The 15,116-nt window shown below is 44.5% G+C and overlaps 1 protein-coding gene across 4 annotated transcripts in view; it reads left to right on the top strand.

Annotated features, from left to right (window-relative positions):
- LOC140463813 (protein HID1) overlaps nt 1-15,116 on the top strand; it is a 101,785-nt gene that overhangs the window by 69,161 nt on the left and 17,508 nt on the right. For 2 of the 4 annotated variants that reach the window (XM_072558160.1, XM_072558162.1), the window contains exons 12-16: nt 2,927-3,005; nt 8,613-8,777; nt 9,157-9,384; nt 9,581-9,720; nt 10,883-10,921. In XM_072558160.1, coding sequence (XP_072414261.1) covers nt 2,927-3,005; nt 8,613-8,777; nt 9,157-9,384; nt 9,581-9,720; nt 10,883-10,921 — 651 coding nt within the window. The remainder of the gene's footprint in view (nt 1-2,926; nt 3,006-8,612; nt 8,778-9,156; nt 9,385-9,580; nt 9,721-10,882; nt 10,922-15,116) is intronic. The other 2 variants (XM_072558161.1, XM_072558163.1) reach the window with 1 other exon arrangement.

Below are 15,116 nucleotides of genomic sequence, written 5' to 3'. Positions count from 1 at the left end.
CCTATATAACATAACCTTCCCGCTCTTGTAATCCACGCTATGACTGATGAAGTCAAGTGTCCTGTATGCCTCCTCAAACCCCTGTTAGCCTGTCCTGCCACCTTCATAAATCCATGAATGAACACCCCAAGATCTCCCAGTTTTTCTAAGTTTCCTGATGTCCTGTCACTCATTGAGGATTCCCTTTTCTTGTTGTTTCTTCCAAGTGCATCACCTCTCACCTTTTCATGGTTCATTTCCATCTGCCACTGATAGAGACGTAGAGTCCGACAGCATGGAGTCAGGCCGTTTGGCCCAAACTGGTCCATGCTGACCAAAATGTCCTGTACTTGGCCCATATCCTTCTGATCTTTTCCTATCTTGTCCAAATGCCTTTTAAATGTTGTTAATGTACCTGCCTCAACCATTTCCGCTGGCAGCTCATTCCATATGCGTACCACCCTCTGTACCACACTACTATAACATATCCTGTCAGTCTCCTATGCTCTAAAGAAAAAGGTCCTAGCATGTCCAACCTATCCCTATAACTCAGACCGCTGAGTCCTGGCAATATTCTTGTAAATTTCTTCTGCACTCGTTCCAGTTTAGTAACATACTTCCTATAGCTAGGTGACCAAAACTCCAAGTGCAGCCTCACCAACGTCCTGCATAACTGCAACATAACTTCCCAACTTCTATCCTCAATACCCTGACTGATGAAGGTCAGTGTACCCAAAACCGCCTTCACTGCCCTGTCTACCTGTGACTCCACTTTCAGAGAACCATGCACCTGAACTCCAAGGTTCCTCTGTTCCACTACACTCCTTCAGGCCCTATCATTCACCATGAAACTCTTACCTTGATTTGACTTTCCAAAATGCAAGCCCTCACACTTATCTATATTAAACTCCATTTGCCATTTCTCAGCCCACTTCCCCAGCTGATCAAGATTCTGCTGCAATTTCTGATAAACTTCCTCACTGTCCATGATACCACCCATTTTAGTGTCATCTGCTAATCTTGCCTTGTACATTCTCATCCCAATCATTGATATAGATAACAAACAGCAGTGGGCCCAGCACCAAGCCTTGAGGCACTCCACCAGTCACAGACCTCCAGTCTGACAGCATCCTTCCACTATTACCCTCTGCTTCCTTCCATCAAGCCAATTGTGTATCCAATTTGCCAGCTCCCCCTGGTTTCCATGCAATCTAACCTTCCAGAGTAGCCTGCCATGTAGAACCTTATCAAAGGCCTTACTAAATCCATATCGACTAAGTCTACCACCCTGCCCTCGTCAACCTTCCTGGTCACTTCATTGAAGAGGCTCTAATAAATTTGTGAGGCATTATCTCCCACACACAAAGCCAGGCTGACTACTCCTGATCAAATCCTGTCTTTCCAAATACATGTATATCTTATCTCTCAGAACCTTCTCAGGTAACTCACCTACCACAGATGTTGAGCTTACCAATCTATGATCTGTCCATCTGACCAGTCTATCTTATAAACCATCTTCCTCATTGTCATCCACCTGGCAAGCCTGTATATGATCTGCAAACTTATCAACCATACCCGCCCTCCCGCCATGTTCTTCTACGTTGTTTATATATATCATGAGCAATAAGGGGCCCAGCATTAATTCCTCTGGTTCACTACAGCATGCTGGGCTCCAGTGACACCATCAGCCTTCCCTTGCCATCCTCTGGCTCAGTCTCAGGAGACAATGTTGGATCAAACTTGTCATCGAAACATTTGGTCACCTCGAAAAATTCAGTGAAATTTGTTAGGGTATGAATTCCCTCTGATGAAGCAATGCTGGTTCCCTGATCAAACCTTGCCTCTTCAGATGGAGATCAGTTCTCTCAGAATGTTTTCCAATAGTTTTCCTAGCATCGCTGTGAGATTCAATCGTCTGTAATTCCCTGGTTTGTCACTACCACCCTTGATGTAAAATGGAACTATATGAATTGCCTTGGCCTTCTCAGATGGTTGTGGTTTTGGAAGGGGCTAAGTAAGGAGTCTCAGTGAGTTTGTGTTCTGTCTCTGCCCTTATTGTATAGTGCTGCCATGCCCTTCATTTTGCCTCTCCTGCCCATTGGGTCCACTTGGTGAAATTCCAGTTAATACTGGCAGTGCCACAGACTTTTCCATTATTCAAAGACTTTAAACCTCTATCTGTCTGTTCGGTGTTGGAAGTGATTCCGTGACATAAACACTAAGACTATTTCTCATAATGTTTCCTGGTGTCCTGGCCAACATTAGTCCCTCAAACTAAACTCAAAAGCATCAGATTATCTGGTCATTTATCTTATTGGAGTTTGTGGGATCTTGCTGTGTGTAAATTGGTGCTGAGTTTTCTACATTACATCAGTGACTATACTCCCCAGGAGCTGCATGAACTGCAAATGCTTTTGGATGCCCTGAGAGGCCAATAAAGGTGTTATATCAATGAAATAATTTCCTTTGAAATAATTAAACATATTACATTGAACCAACAGTAACAGGCCATTCAGCCCCACTGTTCTATACTCATGTATTCTTTGCAGCTGTCTTCTATCCTAATTCTCTTCTGGTCTTATCTGCATTTCCCCCTTGTCCTTCTGTTAATGTAGCAGAAAGTTAGTTCAGAAAAGAAGGAAAAGATTGATGTTCATAAGAGTGATGAGGTCAGAGTTGGAAAGGGTGGGGGTTGAGTGGGCTCAGTGAGTGCAGGAGAATAACAGCGAATGGTTTCTGATGATCATTGGAACACTGGGAGAAGGGGAGGAGCAGAGGGACGTGATGTGGAATCAGAGGAGCTTGAGAATTTGCAGGATCCTGACTTCCACGGTGAGGATTTTACCTTTGAGGGGGGCTTCATGTCACGGGCAATGATGATGTAAGAGGGAATGGGAAGGGGCAGTTTCTATCAGAGTCCGCTTGACTGATCTTTCCTTTGTGACAGGTGTTTCACAAGATTATTACCAGTGGGCACCAGCGACTCCAGCCACTGTTCGACTGTTTGCTTACGATCGTTGTCAACGGTATGTCTACATGAAGCTCCTTGCATTCCAGTTTGCTGGTTGGGTCACCCAATGTAATGTGAGACCTACTTACAGATATTTGCTATCTAACTAGCTGGGGCTCAGTGGGCAGCACTCCAGGTTGTGAGTTCAGTTCCCACTCCAGAGGCACTCCTAGCGCAGGACTGAGAGAGTGCTGCACCATCAGAGAGGTTGGGAGAGACATTAAACAGCCTGCCCTCCCATGTGAATATGGAAGAGCCTGTTTGGGAGAAGGGTAGGGCGTTCTACTCAGTGTCTTCACCCATATTTACCTCAAGCAGGACCAAAATAAATGATTATCAGTCACTATCAGATAAACACTACTGGGATTTTGGTGTGACCTATTTGGCTGCTGGCTTTTTCCCAACATTGCAACAATGATTATACTTTGAAAGTACCTTGTCATTTGCAATGTGCTTTCAGACACACAGTGGGCATGAGAAGTGCGATGTAAATGCAAACTCTTTCTCCTCCCATCAGGATATTTTCTTCTAACCTGATGAACTTTATTCCCTCCTTTATGATTTGTTGTCTTTTTGATCGGAGACTTTATCTGGAGAGAAATCAAACCTATCGAAGTAGGCATTAGGGGCAGGAGTAGTCCATTTAGCCTCCTGAGTTTGCTCTACCATTCAATAAGAGCCTAGGGGATCTTAAAGTAAGCTCAAAGCCACCCCCGCTGAATAACCTTCTATCCCATTGCTTAACAAGAACATATCCACTTCTGCCTTAAAACTATGCAAAGACTCTGCTTTCTTCGCCTTTTCAGGGAGCCTTTCCAACAACACTCAAACCTCTTGAGGGTGTTTTTTTTACTTCAACTTATTCTTAAATAGTGACCCCAGGTTCCAGGTTCCTCTATACAAACAAGCCTCCCACATCCATTGTCAAGACCATTCAGAATCCTATATGTTTCAATAAAATCCCCCCTTAATCCTATAAACACCAGTGAACACAGGCTCAGCTTACGCTAGATTCCTCAGAGGCGAAGGTACCCATTCCCAACATTAATCCAGTAGACCTGCTCTGAACTGCTTCCAGTTCTTTAAGGACACAAATGTTGTGCACAGTACTTCCAGATGTTGTGTCACTAGTGCTCTGCAAAATGGAAGCATAATCTCTCTATTTTTGGTTTTAATTCCTTGTACAATAAATGATAATATTCTATTGGCTTTCCTAATTACTCGCTTTACCTGCATTCTAGCCTCTTGTCATCCATGTAGTAGGATTCCCAGATCCTTCTGCAGGACTGATTAGGGATAGTCAACATGGCTTTGTGCATGGGAAATCATGTTTCAATAACTTGATTTAATTTTTTGGAGAAGTAACGAAGAGGATTAATGAAGGCAGAGTGGTAGATGTGATCTATATAGACTTCATTAAGGCACTCGGCAAGTTTCCTCATGGGAGACTGATTAGCAAGGTTAGATCTCATGGAATACAGGGAGATCTGGCCATTTGGATACAGAACTGGCTCAAAGGTAGAAGACAGAGGGTGGTGATGGAGGTTTACTTTTCAGACTGGAGGCCTTGACCAGCGATGTGCCACAAGGATCAGTGCTGGGTCCACTGCGTTTTATCTTTTATATAATTTATTTGGATGTGAGCATAGGAAGTATGGTTAGTACGTTCGCAGATGACACCAAAATTGGAGGTGAAGCGGACAGCGAAGAGTATAATGGGATCTGGGTCAGATGGGCCAATGGGCTGAGAAGTGGCAGATGGAGTTTAATTCAGATAAATGCGAGGTGCTGCATTTTGGGAAAGCAAATCAGAGCAGGACTTATACACTTAATGGTAAGGTCCTAGGGGGTGTTGCTGAACAAACAGACCATGGAGGGCAGGTACATAGTGTAGTCGCAGGTAGATAGGATAGTGAAGAAGGTGTTTGGTATGCTTTCGTTTATTGGTCAGAGTATTGAGTACAGGAGTTGGGGGGGTCATGTTGCAGCTGTACAGGACATTGGTTGGAATATTATGTGCAATTCTGATCTCTCACCTATAGCGAGGATGGTGTGAAACTCGAAAGTGTTCAGAAACGATTTACAAGGATTTTGCCAGGGTTGGAGGTTTTGAGCTACAGGGAGAGGCTGAATAGGTTAGGGCTGTTTTCCCTGGAGCATAGGAGGCTGAGGGGTGACTTCATAGAGGTTTACAAATTCATGAGGAGCATGGATAGGATAAATAGACAAAGTTTTTTCCCTGGGGTTGGGGAGTCCAGAACTAGAGGGCATAGGTTTAGGGTGAGAGGGGAAAGATATGCAAGAGACCTAAGGGGCGACTTTTTCATGCAGAGGGTGGTACGTGTATGGAATGAGCTGCCAGAGGATGTGGTGGAGGCTGGTACAATTGCAACATTTAAGAGGCATTTGGATGGGTATATGAATAGGAAGGGTTTGGAGGGATATGGGTTGGGTGCTGGCAGGTGGGACTAGATTGGGTTGGGATATCTGGTCGGCATGGACGGGTTGAACTGAAGGGTCTGTTTCTGTGCTGTACGTCTTGATGACTCTGTTGTAGCTTGACAGTCTCTCAGTGTTTAGATAATATACTTTTTTTTATTCTTTATGACCAAAATGTTCCTAATGTATTCTGCAGTTAGAAGGGCAATTCACTGGCAGCGCGATGTCTTGGAAACTGGGACATGAGGTTCAGTGCTGCCTGAACATTGTCCTTTGTGCTGAAGTGAATTGATAGAACAGGGGAAGACACATTTCCAGCACACAGCTCTGTGTTTTAGCTCAGCTCATATAAATTGAAGGGTGGATTTTATGAATCAGCAAAGTTGGAATGTCATGTAGATTCACAGACTGCCCACTAGGCGGTGCTGAGTGAACACGGTGTAGCTTGTGGAGTCACATTCAGCTGGAAATCAGGATGTGCTGGAAAATCCTTAATTCCCAACGTAAAGTGAACAGTGAAACCAGCATAAAACCTGGACATGCTCCACAATACCGCTGTTCTCAGTTAGCATCAATTCAAAGAAGTAATTTAATGACCAGTAATCAGTATCTCTACACAGACTCTTCTGAATATATCTATTCCCAACCAATACTTTCTCACAGTATAGTTCACATGGCGTCGCAATTTACCTGTGCTCACTCTGTTGAAATGAAGACTTATTGCTGCCCTTCCTAGTGTCACTCAGAATTCCCAAAAACTGCACTCCCCTGCCCCTGACGGCTTTCAAACTGAGATCACAGCCCATTGCTACTCACCCGGCCTCTCCCTATTCCTGCCCTTTGTTGTGAATCATTTATACCCTGCACTGTGTGAGTTGAATGTGGTTGGGGAACTGGGGAAGTCTGGGTGGAGTTGGGCCACTTAGCCCAAACTGGGTGGAGTTGGTTTGAATGTTTTCTGCAACAACCCCCTCACCACCTCCAGAATAAACCCATTTCCCTGCCTGTCCAATATCATTGTGCAAGCCTAAACACAGGGTGACAGCAGGCTGGTCCACATCAGAAGCTTCACGCCCATCTTGGCCAGCTCTCCTCAGCTTCCACCGAGGCTGTTGTCCATCTGGGTGTGACATTGACTCAATGAAAGCTGTGTTTTGGTCTCGTCCTTCACTATCGAGGGGATCTGAGGCCTCTTGCAGCACCTCGGTGACTGCCCTTTCTGAGTTAAGATTGGATATTGAACCTGGACTTTGTGGATGGTGCATTTATCTGCTGATCATTGCACTTTGTCCATCGCCACGGGGACCGCTCCTGTTTTGTTTGCTCTGTTTGAGAGGGCGAAAGTAATTACCAGGATTAAAATAAATGACATCTGCAACTGCAGGACTAAATTCCTAAAGTTAACTTGATTGCTGATAATCTTTGTTTTGGCCTGTTGTTTGGTGGGATTATGAGGAGGTATGTATGGTGAGGCAGGAGACTGTTGGGTTGGGTCAGTCCACACTCTGTGATTATGTAAGTTGGGTGATAGTGAGTTTGCACCCAGTTTGACATTGTCTGCCCTTCTCTTCACTGTTGTGGAGGGAGGTGGCTAGTTCACTGTTGCTTATTTTAAACGATTATTCCATGACACGGTTGACCCTGTATCTCCTCAATCACCCACCCAATTCAGCAAAGGACCTTCTCACTGAATTGCTTACATTTCATGTCCACTGCTGAGTGTCCAATTTAATAATTTTGTTTTCCATTAATCTATTGACGAACCGCTATGAAGGGTGATACCAGTAACCAAGGGGATGAGTGAGGCTCCACAATAAGTGGCAGTGGTGTCAAACTCAAGTGGATAAAACCCCTGTATCCTGTGGAGGGATGGCTGCCACAGAGTTGGACAGGATTGAACCAAATTTCATTCCATCCTTCCCAGAGATAGCAGAGAGTTTAGCTGCCTGGAGGTGACCAGGAGGAGCAGCATTCCCAGCCGCGCATGGAGATCGAGCCCACCCTGGAGGGGAGTGGGGCTGCACCATCAGTGGGAATGGGGTGGGGGGGGGGGGGGGGGGTTAAGACTGCACCAGCAGAGATCAACTTTACAGCAAAATGAACACTCTATATTTTGTCAGACGTTTTTCAGCATTTTACATCCGGGAAACTGCTTCCAATCACTTGAGAATATCGTCAGCTTTCTTTCTGCTGTCAGATAGAGATGGCAGTGACACCATAAGATGTAGGAGCAGAATTTAGGCCACTTAGCCCATCAAATCTGCATTCAGCGTTAAGTAATCGCTGAGGTATTCCTCAACTCCATTCTCCTGCCTTCTGTAAACCTTTATCCCCTTCCTGATCAAGAACCTATCTATTGACCACCCCCGGCTGAGGAAATTCTTCCTCCTCTCAGTTTGAAAGGGTCACTTCTTCACTCTGAGGCTGTGTCCTCAGATCAGTGTCTCCTACGAGTGGAAGCATCTCCACACCCACTTTATCAAGGCCTCTCCATATTCTAAGATTTAGTGAGATCCCCTTCATCCTTCTAAACTCTATTGAGCACAATCCCAGACCTCAACTCATTCCCCATATGGCAAGCCCCTTCATCCCCGGGATCACTCTTGTAAACCTCCTGTGGACTCCCTCCCTTAGATACTGGGTCCCGAATTGCTCACAATATTCCAAATTCGGTCTGATCACGTAGTGTACAACCTCAGCATCGCTGCTCTTTTATTCTTGAAATGGATGCTACCATTGTACTGACTTCCTAACTACCAGCTGAATCTGCAGGAATCCTGAACTAGGAATCTCAAATCCCTTTGTGCTTCAGATTCTGAAGCTTTTCCCCGTTTAGAAAACAGTCCGTGCCTCTCTTTGTCCTACCAAGGTGGATAATCTCTCGCATTCCCACATTGTATTCCATCTGCCCACTCTCCTAGCCTGTCCAAGTCCTTCTGCAGCCTCCCTGCTTCCTCAACACCACCTCCTCCAACTATCTGTGTGTCATCTACTGTTCACAGGATGCTCTCCCTTGGAATATATATGGCTTAGACCAACAACAAATAAAGTTGGCACTTAACTGCCCTCTGAACTGCTGTCTGAATTAGCTTCACGAGTCACACAGTTATATCAAACGGCTGTTAGTGGCTGGCTTGGAATGAGTTGCATCAATTCACTCAGCATTTTCTGTTTGTAATTGTAGTCTCTCCCTATCTGAAGAGCTTGTCAATGGTTGCTGCAAACAAATTACTGCATCTACTAGAAGCCTTCTCGACAACATGGTTCCTGTTCACAGCATCTCAGAACCACCATCTAGTCTTCTTCCTCCTTGAGGTCTTCAATAACATCATCCAGTACCAGTTTGATGGTAAGGATCACCTGGGCATTGACTCCTATTATGTACAAGTTGTAAGTTAATCTCGTGGTGATGGAATCTCCATTAATTCATAGCAGGTTAAAGATACACCGGTGTAATGGGAGAGATATTGTCAGGTTTGAGTTGAAGGGTATTCTTGGCCCAGTACTAAGGGAGCTTTACTCTGTACCTATCTTTGGAATGTATATGTCCTGGGAGTGTTTGATGGGGACAGTATGGGGGGAATATAACTCTGTATCTAACCATGTGCAGTTCCTGATCTATGGGTGTTTGGGCACAATGTTCAGAGAACTTTACTTCTAGTTAAAAAGTGTAGATGGAGTTTTGCTCTGTCTCTAACCCCCGTGCTGATCACTTATTCTCTTTCCAGGGAATTCAAACTTGGTGTATGCCATCATTCGGAAACGCAATGTGTTCCACCAACTGGCCAATCTCCCGACAGACCCTGCTGCCATCCAGAAAGCCCTGCAGAAGAAGAAGAAATCAACTGAGCCCATCTCACGGACCAATTCACAGGAAGGAGTGTCCATGGAAGGATCCCGGCCTGCTGCTCCAGCAGAGCCTGGCACGTTGAAAACCAGTCTCATTGCAACTCCAGGTACAGTCTGATCGCAACTCCAGGTGCGGTCCCTGACCCTGTCCCGGGTGCGGTCCCTGACCCTGTCCCGGGTGCGGTCCCCTCTCTCCGGCCGGTCAGTGTTTAACCTCCTGTCTCCTGATGGTCAGTGTCCTTTTCTCCTGGGGGTTGATGTTTTAGCGACAACTAAATCTGCCTCTTGTCTCTATCTGTGCAGGAATAGATAAGCTGACGGAGAAATCGCAGGTGTCGGAAGATGGAACACTGAGCCGTGTGGATCAAAGTCAGGCTCAGCCTGCCAGCCCGGCTGAGAACTGTCCAGCACCGTTAGCCAGTGACACTGAGGCTTCAAGTGCGGTAAGTGAGTACACATCAACAGCCAACAATGTCCTTCTCCATCTCTGTTAGAGGAGCTGAATTCCATTGAAACCTGTGTGCCTTGTGATAGAGACCTCTTTATCATCTTGATGAACAGGATTATTCAGTTTGAGAGTCAGGAGAATTGTGCTGGACACTGGAAGGAATTGGACCTGCTTTAATTGATTAATTAATAGTCAGAACGTGAGTATAAGTGGCAGAGGCAGCATTTCTCCATCCATGCCAACCTTCCCTGGTACATGATGGTGCGCCTTCTTCTTGAGCTCTCACTGAGTGATTTCAGAGGGTACATCCAGTATATCAGGGAAACGGTGGCATTGTGGTAATCTCACTAGACTGGTCATCCAGAGGCCTCGGCTAATGCTACGGGGACATGTGTTCAAATGCAAACGCAGCAACTGATGGAATTGAAATCCATCAGCTAAATTTGGAATATAATGCTCATCTTGGTAACGGTGACAGGTTTTTGTAAAACCTATCTCGTTCAGTAATGCCCCTTTAGGAAGGGAAACCTGCTATTTAATGGTCTGGCCTATATATAACCCCAGACCCACTGCAATGTAACCATTAGCTGCTGTCTGAAATGGCTGAACAAGCCACTCCGCTCAAGAGCCATTAGGAATGAACAGCAAAGTGACAGTGGCACCCACATCCCATGAAAGATTTTTTTTAAATAAAGTGACCATAGGTCAGTCCCTGGATGTTTAGCAGCTTTAGTAATTTTCTTCCTTTAGCCTTTGGATTTCACTCATGAGATCCCGGGGAACAACTTGAGATTATGAAGAATTTTTCACTTTTTTTTTCATGAGGTTCTGCTTCCTGCAATATTGCCATTTTCCTCTTTAATAGTTGACTATATTGTTTTAGGTTCTGCTAAAACTTAATGTCCCTGATGCAGTCACAGTGTTTATACCTCATCTAAACTTCAACTTAAAAGAACAGTCCTTTAAGGTGTGAAACATGGTGGAGAAAAGGAGTTAAGTCTCTGAAATCATCCTCTGAATCGTTGTTTCTGAAAAGGGATGGGGAAAGAGAGAGATTGAAAACGGTCATAGTGTTGGAAAGGTCTGTTTGTCTTGCATTCTATAATGTATGTTGTGGAGAGATCCAATTATAAAATCTGTTCTCCTTCTACTGCTAGGGGGATGCTCTTGATGCCACTACCTGCAGAACTGTCTGGGTAAGATGTGATTATGTCTCCATAGATTAGTTTCTCCACACCATTCTCTCCGTAGGATTTTAGTTTGCTGAGGTTATGCTTACTCCCCTCATTCATTGGCTAAAGTGCAGGTAGATATGGAGTGTGGTGGTTACGCCACTGGATCAATCATTCTAAGGCCTGGATTTCTGCTCCATAGTCTGACTTGAAACTCCAGACTCCTCCACGGGGGATTTAACTTCAATTAATATTTTTTTTCATTCTTGTATGAGATGTAGATATCACTGGTATTTGTCACTGTTTTTTTATGGCATTTATTATCCATATTTAAGTGTCCTTAAACTGTGCTATTTTGGAGGGCTGTTAATAGTCATCCCCATTACTATGGGTTGGAGTCATATGTAGGCCAGACCAAGTAAGGATGGCAGATTTCCTTCCCTGAAGGCCAAAAGGGTTTTTACAGCAGTAAAACAACAGTCGGTCTGTATTTTCCATAATGATAATTTTTAATTTCAGATCCTATTGAATTCAAATGTCACCATCTACCATGATGGGTTTTGAGTCCAAGTCCTGAGAACCCTGTGAAACCCCTCTGGTCACAGGTCTCCATTTTGAAAAACAACCCTCCACCACCACCCTCTGCCTCTTGCCATCAAGGCAAGTTAGCATTGGATTGGCAAGCTCTCCCTGAATCCCATGAGATCTAACAACTAATGAAGAGCTGTATCAGTCTGTCTTGTGTTGTGTAGCTGGTAGGCACTGATTAAAGAAAAAATGAAGTGGAATTGGGAACGGCTGTGATTCCTGCCGATGTTGAATAGCTTGTGGGCTTATGACAAGTTTCCTCTTGGCTAGGCATGGGTTTACCAGCTTGGATCCTGGGCTGGAGCTGCAGGAGGGCCCCTAAGGGATTTCTTGAATGGTAAGAGTCTGTTTGCGGGACAGAATGGTCTGGTCAGAACTCTCTCTCACTCTTCAAATACTCTCAATCTAAACGGTGGGAACTGAGCTATGAAATACAGTCCCTCATTATCTCTGCATCATATTTTACAGTGACACCGATGTTTTATCTTGTGTATTCCCATTACACAGCTTGAATCTAGACAGCTAGTGCATGCTTTTTAACCCCGAGTATCACTCCCTTTCTTCTTTCTGATCTGCTGCTGTGTTGGAGGGGAAAGAGATGAGGGATAAATGAAAGAGCTTGTATTTACATAGCACCCTTCCCACCTTAAGGGCACCCCAAAGCACTTTACAACCAGTGAATTGTGTTTGACCTGAGGTCACTGTTGCAATGTTAGAATGTGATAGCCAGTTTGTTCACAGCAAGCTGCCACAAGTTCTCGATCTGATAATGACCAGATAATCTGATTTGGTGATGTGATTGAGGGATCATTATTGACCAGGACATCGCTGTTAACCTCCCTTGTTGGTTCTGAAGTAGTGCAATGAAACTATTTACGGTATATTGACCAGAAAGTAAGAAGGTTTAATGTTTCTTCTGAAAGACAGCGCGTCTGGTAAGGCAGCAGTTCCTCAGTACTGCACGATGTTAGTCTGGATTCTGCGTTTGGCTGCAACAACGTTCCAGCTGAAGTACTGAGGATCTATGTTGCACAATCAGCTGTTCCTTTAGACAAGTTGTTTTAGTGAAATCTACCCAGCAATGTGGAAATTTTGCCCAGGTACGTCCTGCCTCCTAAAAGCAGGACAAATTCCCTCTGGACACTTACAGTCCCATCGGTCTACTTTCAATGATTACCACAGTAATGGAAGTGGTTATCGATAATGTCATGAGCAACACCTACTTGACACTGCCCTGCTCACTGACACTATATTTGTAAAGAGCTGAATTCCAGAAGTGTGGTGAGAATGGCTGCCTTTAACAACAAAGTTATAATTGCTCTAGTGTAGGACCAAAACCCTCAGTGAAATTTGAGTCAATGGAGTGTTATGGGAAATTCTACACCAGTTGGAGTCCTCTCCAAATAAAGAATGGATGTGGTTAATGGAGGTTAGTTATCTTCAGCTTCAGGGCTTTAGAGCATCATAGAATCCCCACAGTGTGGAAACAGGCCATTTGGCCCAACGAGTTCCTCCAAAGAGTAACCCCCTCAGACTCATTCTCCTACCTTATTACTCTACGTTTACCCCAGACTAATGCATCTAACCTACACATCCCTGAACACTATGGACAATTTAGCATGGCCAACTCACCTAAGCTGCACATCTTTGGATTGTGGGAGGAAACTGGAGTACCTAGAGGAAACCCAAGCAGACACCGGGAGAATGTGCAAACTCCTCACAGACAGTCACCTGAGGCCAGAATCGAACCTGAGTCCCTAGAGTTGTGAGGCACTAGAGCTGACTACGGAGCCCTACTCTGCAGGAGTTCCTCAAGTAGTGACCTAGACCCATCCATCTTTAGTAGCTTCATCAATGTCCTTCTCTCCATTAGAAGGGCAGAGGTGGAGATGTTGATAATTGTGCAACGTACAGCACCATTTGTGATTGCTCAGATACTGAAACAATCTGTGCACACACAAAGCAGATCATGGACAAATTGAAGCTTGCTCTGATAAATACGAGGCAATGACTATCTCTAACATGTGAAAATCTATCCATAACTTCTTGACAATCAATGCCATTACCATCATTGAATTCCCCGTTACCAACATTCTGCGGGTTACCATTGACTAGAAACTGCCCTGGAACAACCATGTAAGCAATGTGGCTATAAGAGCAGGTCAGAGGTTAGGAATACTACAGCAGGTAGCTGACCTCATGACTCCCCAGTGCTTGTCCACCATTTATAAGGCTCAGGTCAGCAGTGTGATAGAATATTACCAAGTTGCCTGGACGTCTGCAGGTCTAAGCTTGATACCATCAAGAGAAAAGCAGCCCACTTGATAGACACCACCTCCACCATCTGAAACATTCATTCCCTCCTGTATTGCCACACAGTTCCTCAGGAGAGTGTCCCAGGTCCAACCTCCTACAGCTGCTTCATCAGTGATCTTTCCTCCATAAAATTTAGGAGCTCCCTACCTAAGGACATTGTGGACCTACCTACCTACAGTGCATGGGCAAAAGCAGTTCAACAAGACAGTTCAAGGGATTTAGAGATGGCAATAAATGGTAACCTTGTCAATAATGTCCACATCCAGTGATAAGGAAAAGTCTGAGTATTCACTCCTTAGTATTGAGTCTTTAACCCGTGCTTGTGCCAATGCTCAGTGCTGTGAATGTTGCCACAGCTTCCAGTTCATGCAGAGACACAAACACACCCTATGCCAGTTACAGTCACAAATGGTGACAGGCCTGTAAATATTTTCTTTTTCTCTTGTCAGTGTGACAGGTCCAAGTGAAAGTTACCTGCTTTTTTGTGTGACTTTCTTCTATGTTTCTGACCCACAGTGAAGGCCAAACCAGTGGGACAAGTCTCTGACTTGCAGCTTTAACTGTCCGTGTGCTGTGGGTGAGGATGACTTACATCCCAGATACTGGACCTATGTTAGAAAGGGTCTTTGTGCTTCCTTACAACTCAATCTAAATAGATTCCAGCACACGGTTTTCTGGGTGGAATGACAAAGTGTTACAAATTACTTACAGCACAGAACCCAGCTGGTCTCTGCTGGAGTCTCTGCTCTGTATTGGCCTTCTCCCAACTTTGTCTCACCCCATCAACAATGCCTTCTAATCTTGAGTATTGCTGGAAAATGACACATTTAGTCAAAGCTTTCTCACCTTGCACTCGTCCGGCCAGTTCTTGGAAAATAACCTCTGTATAATACTGGTTGGTTGACAAGTGTACTCTGATTGGTAGAGGCATTCTAATGGAAAAATAGGGTCAATTAAATAATGATTGACAGTTCACTGCAAAGTTTTGTTTAAATTTCAACTGGGCAGGCTGACTCTGATTGGCCAAGACATTCCCTTAATGAGTTAAAGCAGGCACAATGAATGTGCATTTTCTTGCTGTCTGGAAAGGACAGGAACCTGTATGTTAATATATTAGATCTCCCGGTATGTTCACATACACCACAGTGCAGCCCAACTGACAATGTTAAATTGGTTATCAGTGCAACTCAGCATAGATTTCAACTCAATTCCATTTCTCATTGATATTCTAATGATTTGTCCTGATGAGTGCAAGACGAAAAGCTTTGACAAAACGTATGCATTGTTAGTAGTGCTGAAGTTGTATTCTATCTAT

The sequence above is a fragment of the Chiloscyllium punctatum genome, chromosome 39, assembly GCF_047496795.1.
Source record: "Chiloscyllium punctatum isolate Juve2018m chromosome 39, sChiPun1.3, whole genome shotgun sequence".
Classification (NCBI taxonomy): Eukaryota; Metazoa; Chordata; class Chondrichthyes; order Orectolobiformes; family Hemiscylliidae; genus Chiloscyllium; species Chiloscyllium punctatum.
Note: the sequence above shows the minus strand (reverse complement) of the source record. Positions and strands in the feature narration are given on the sequence as shown.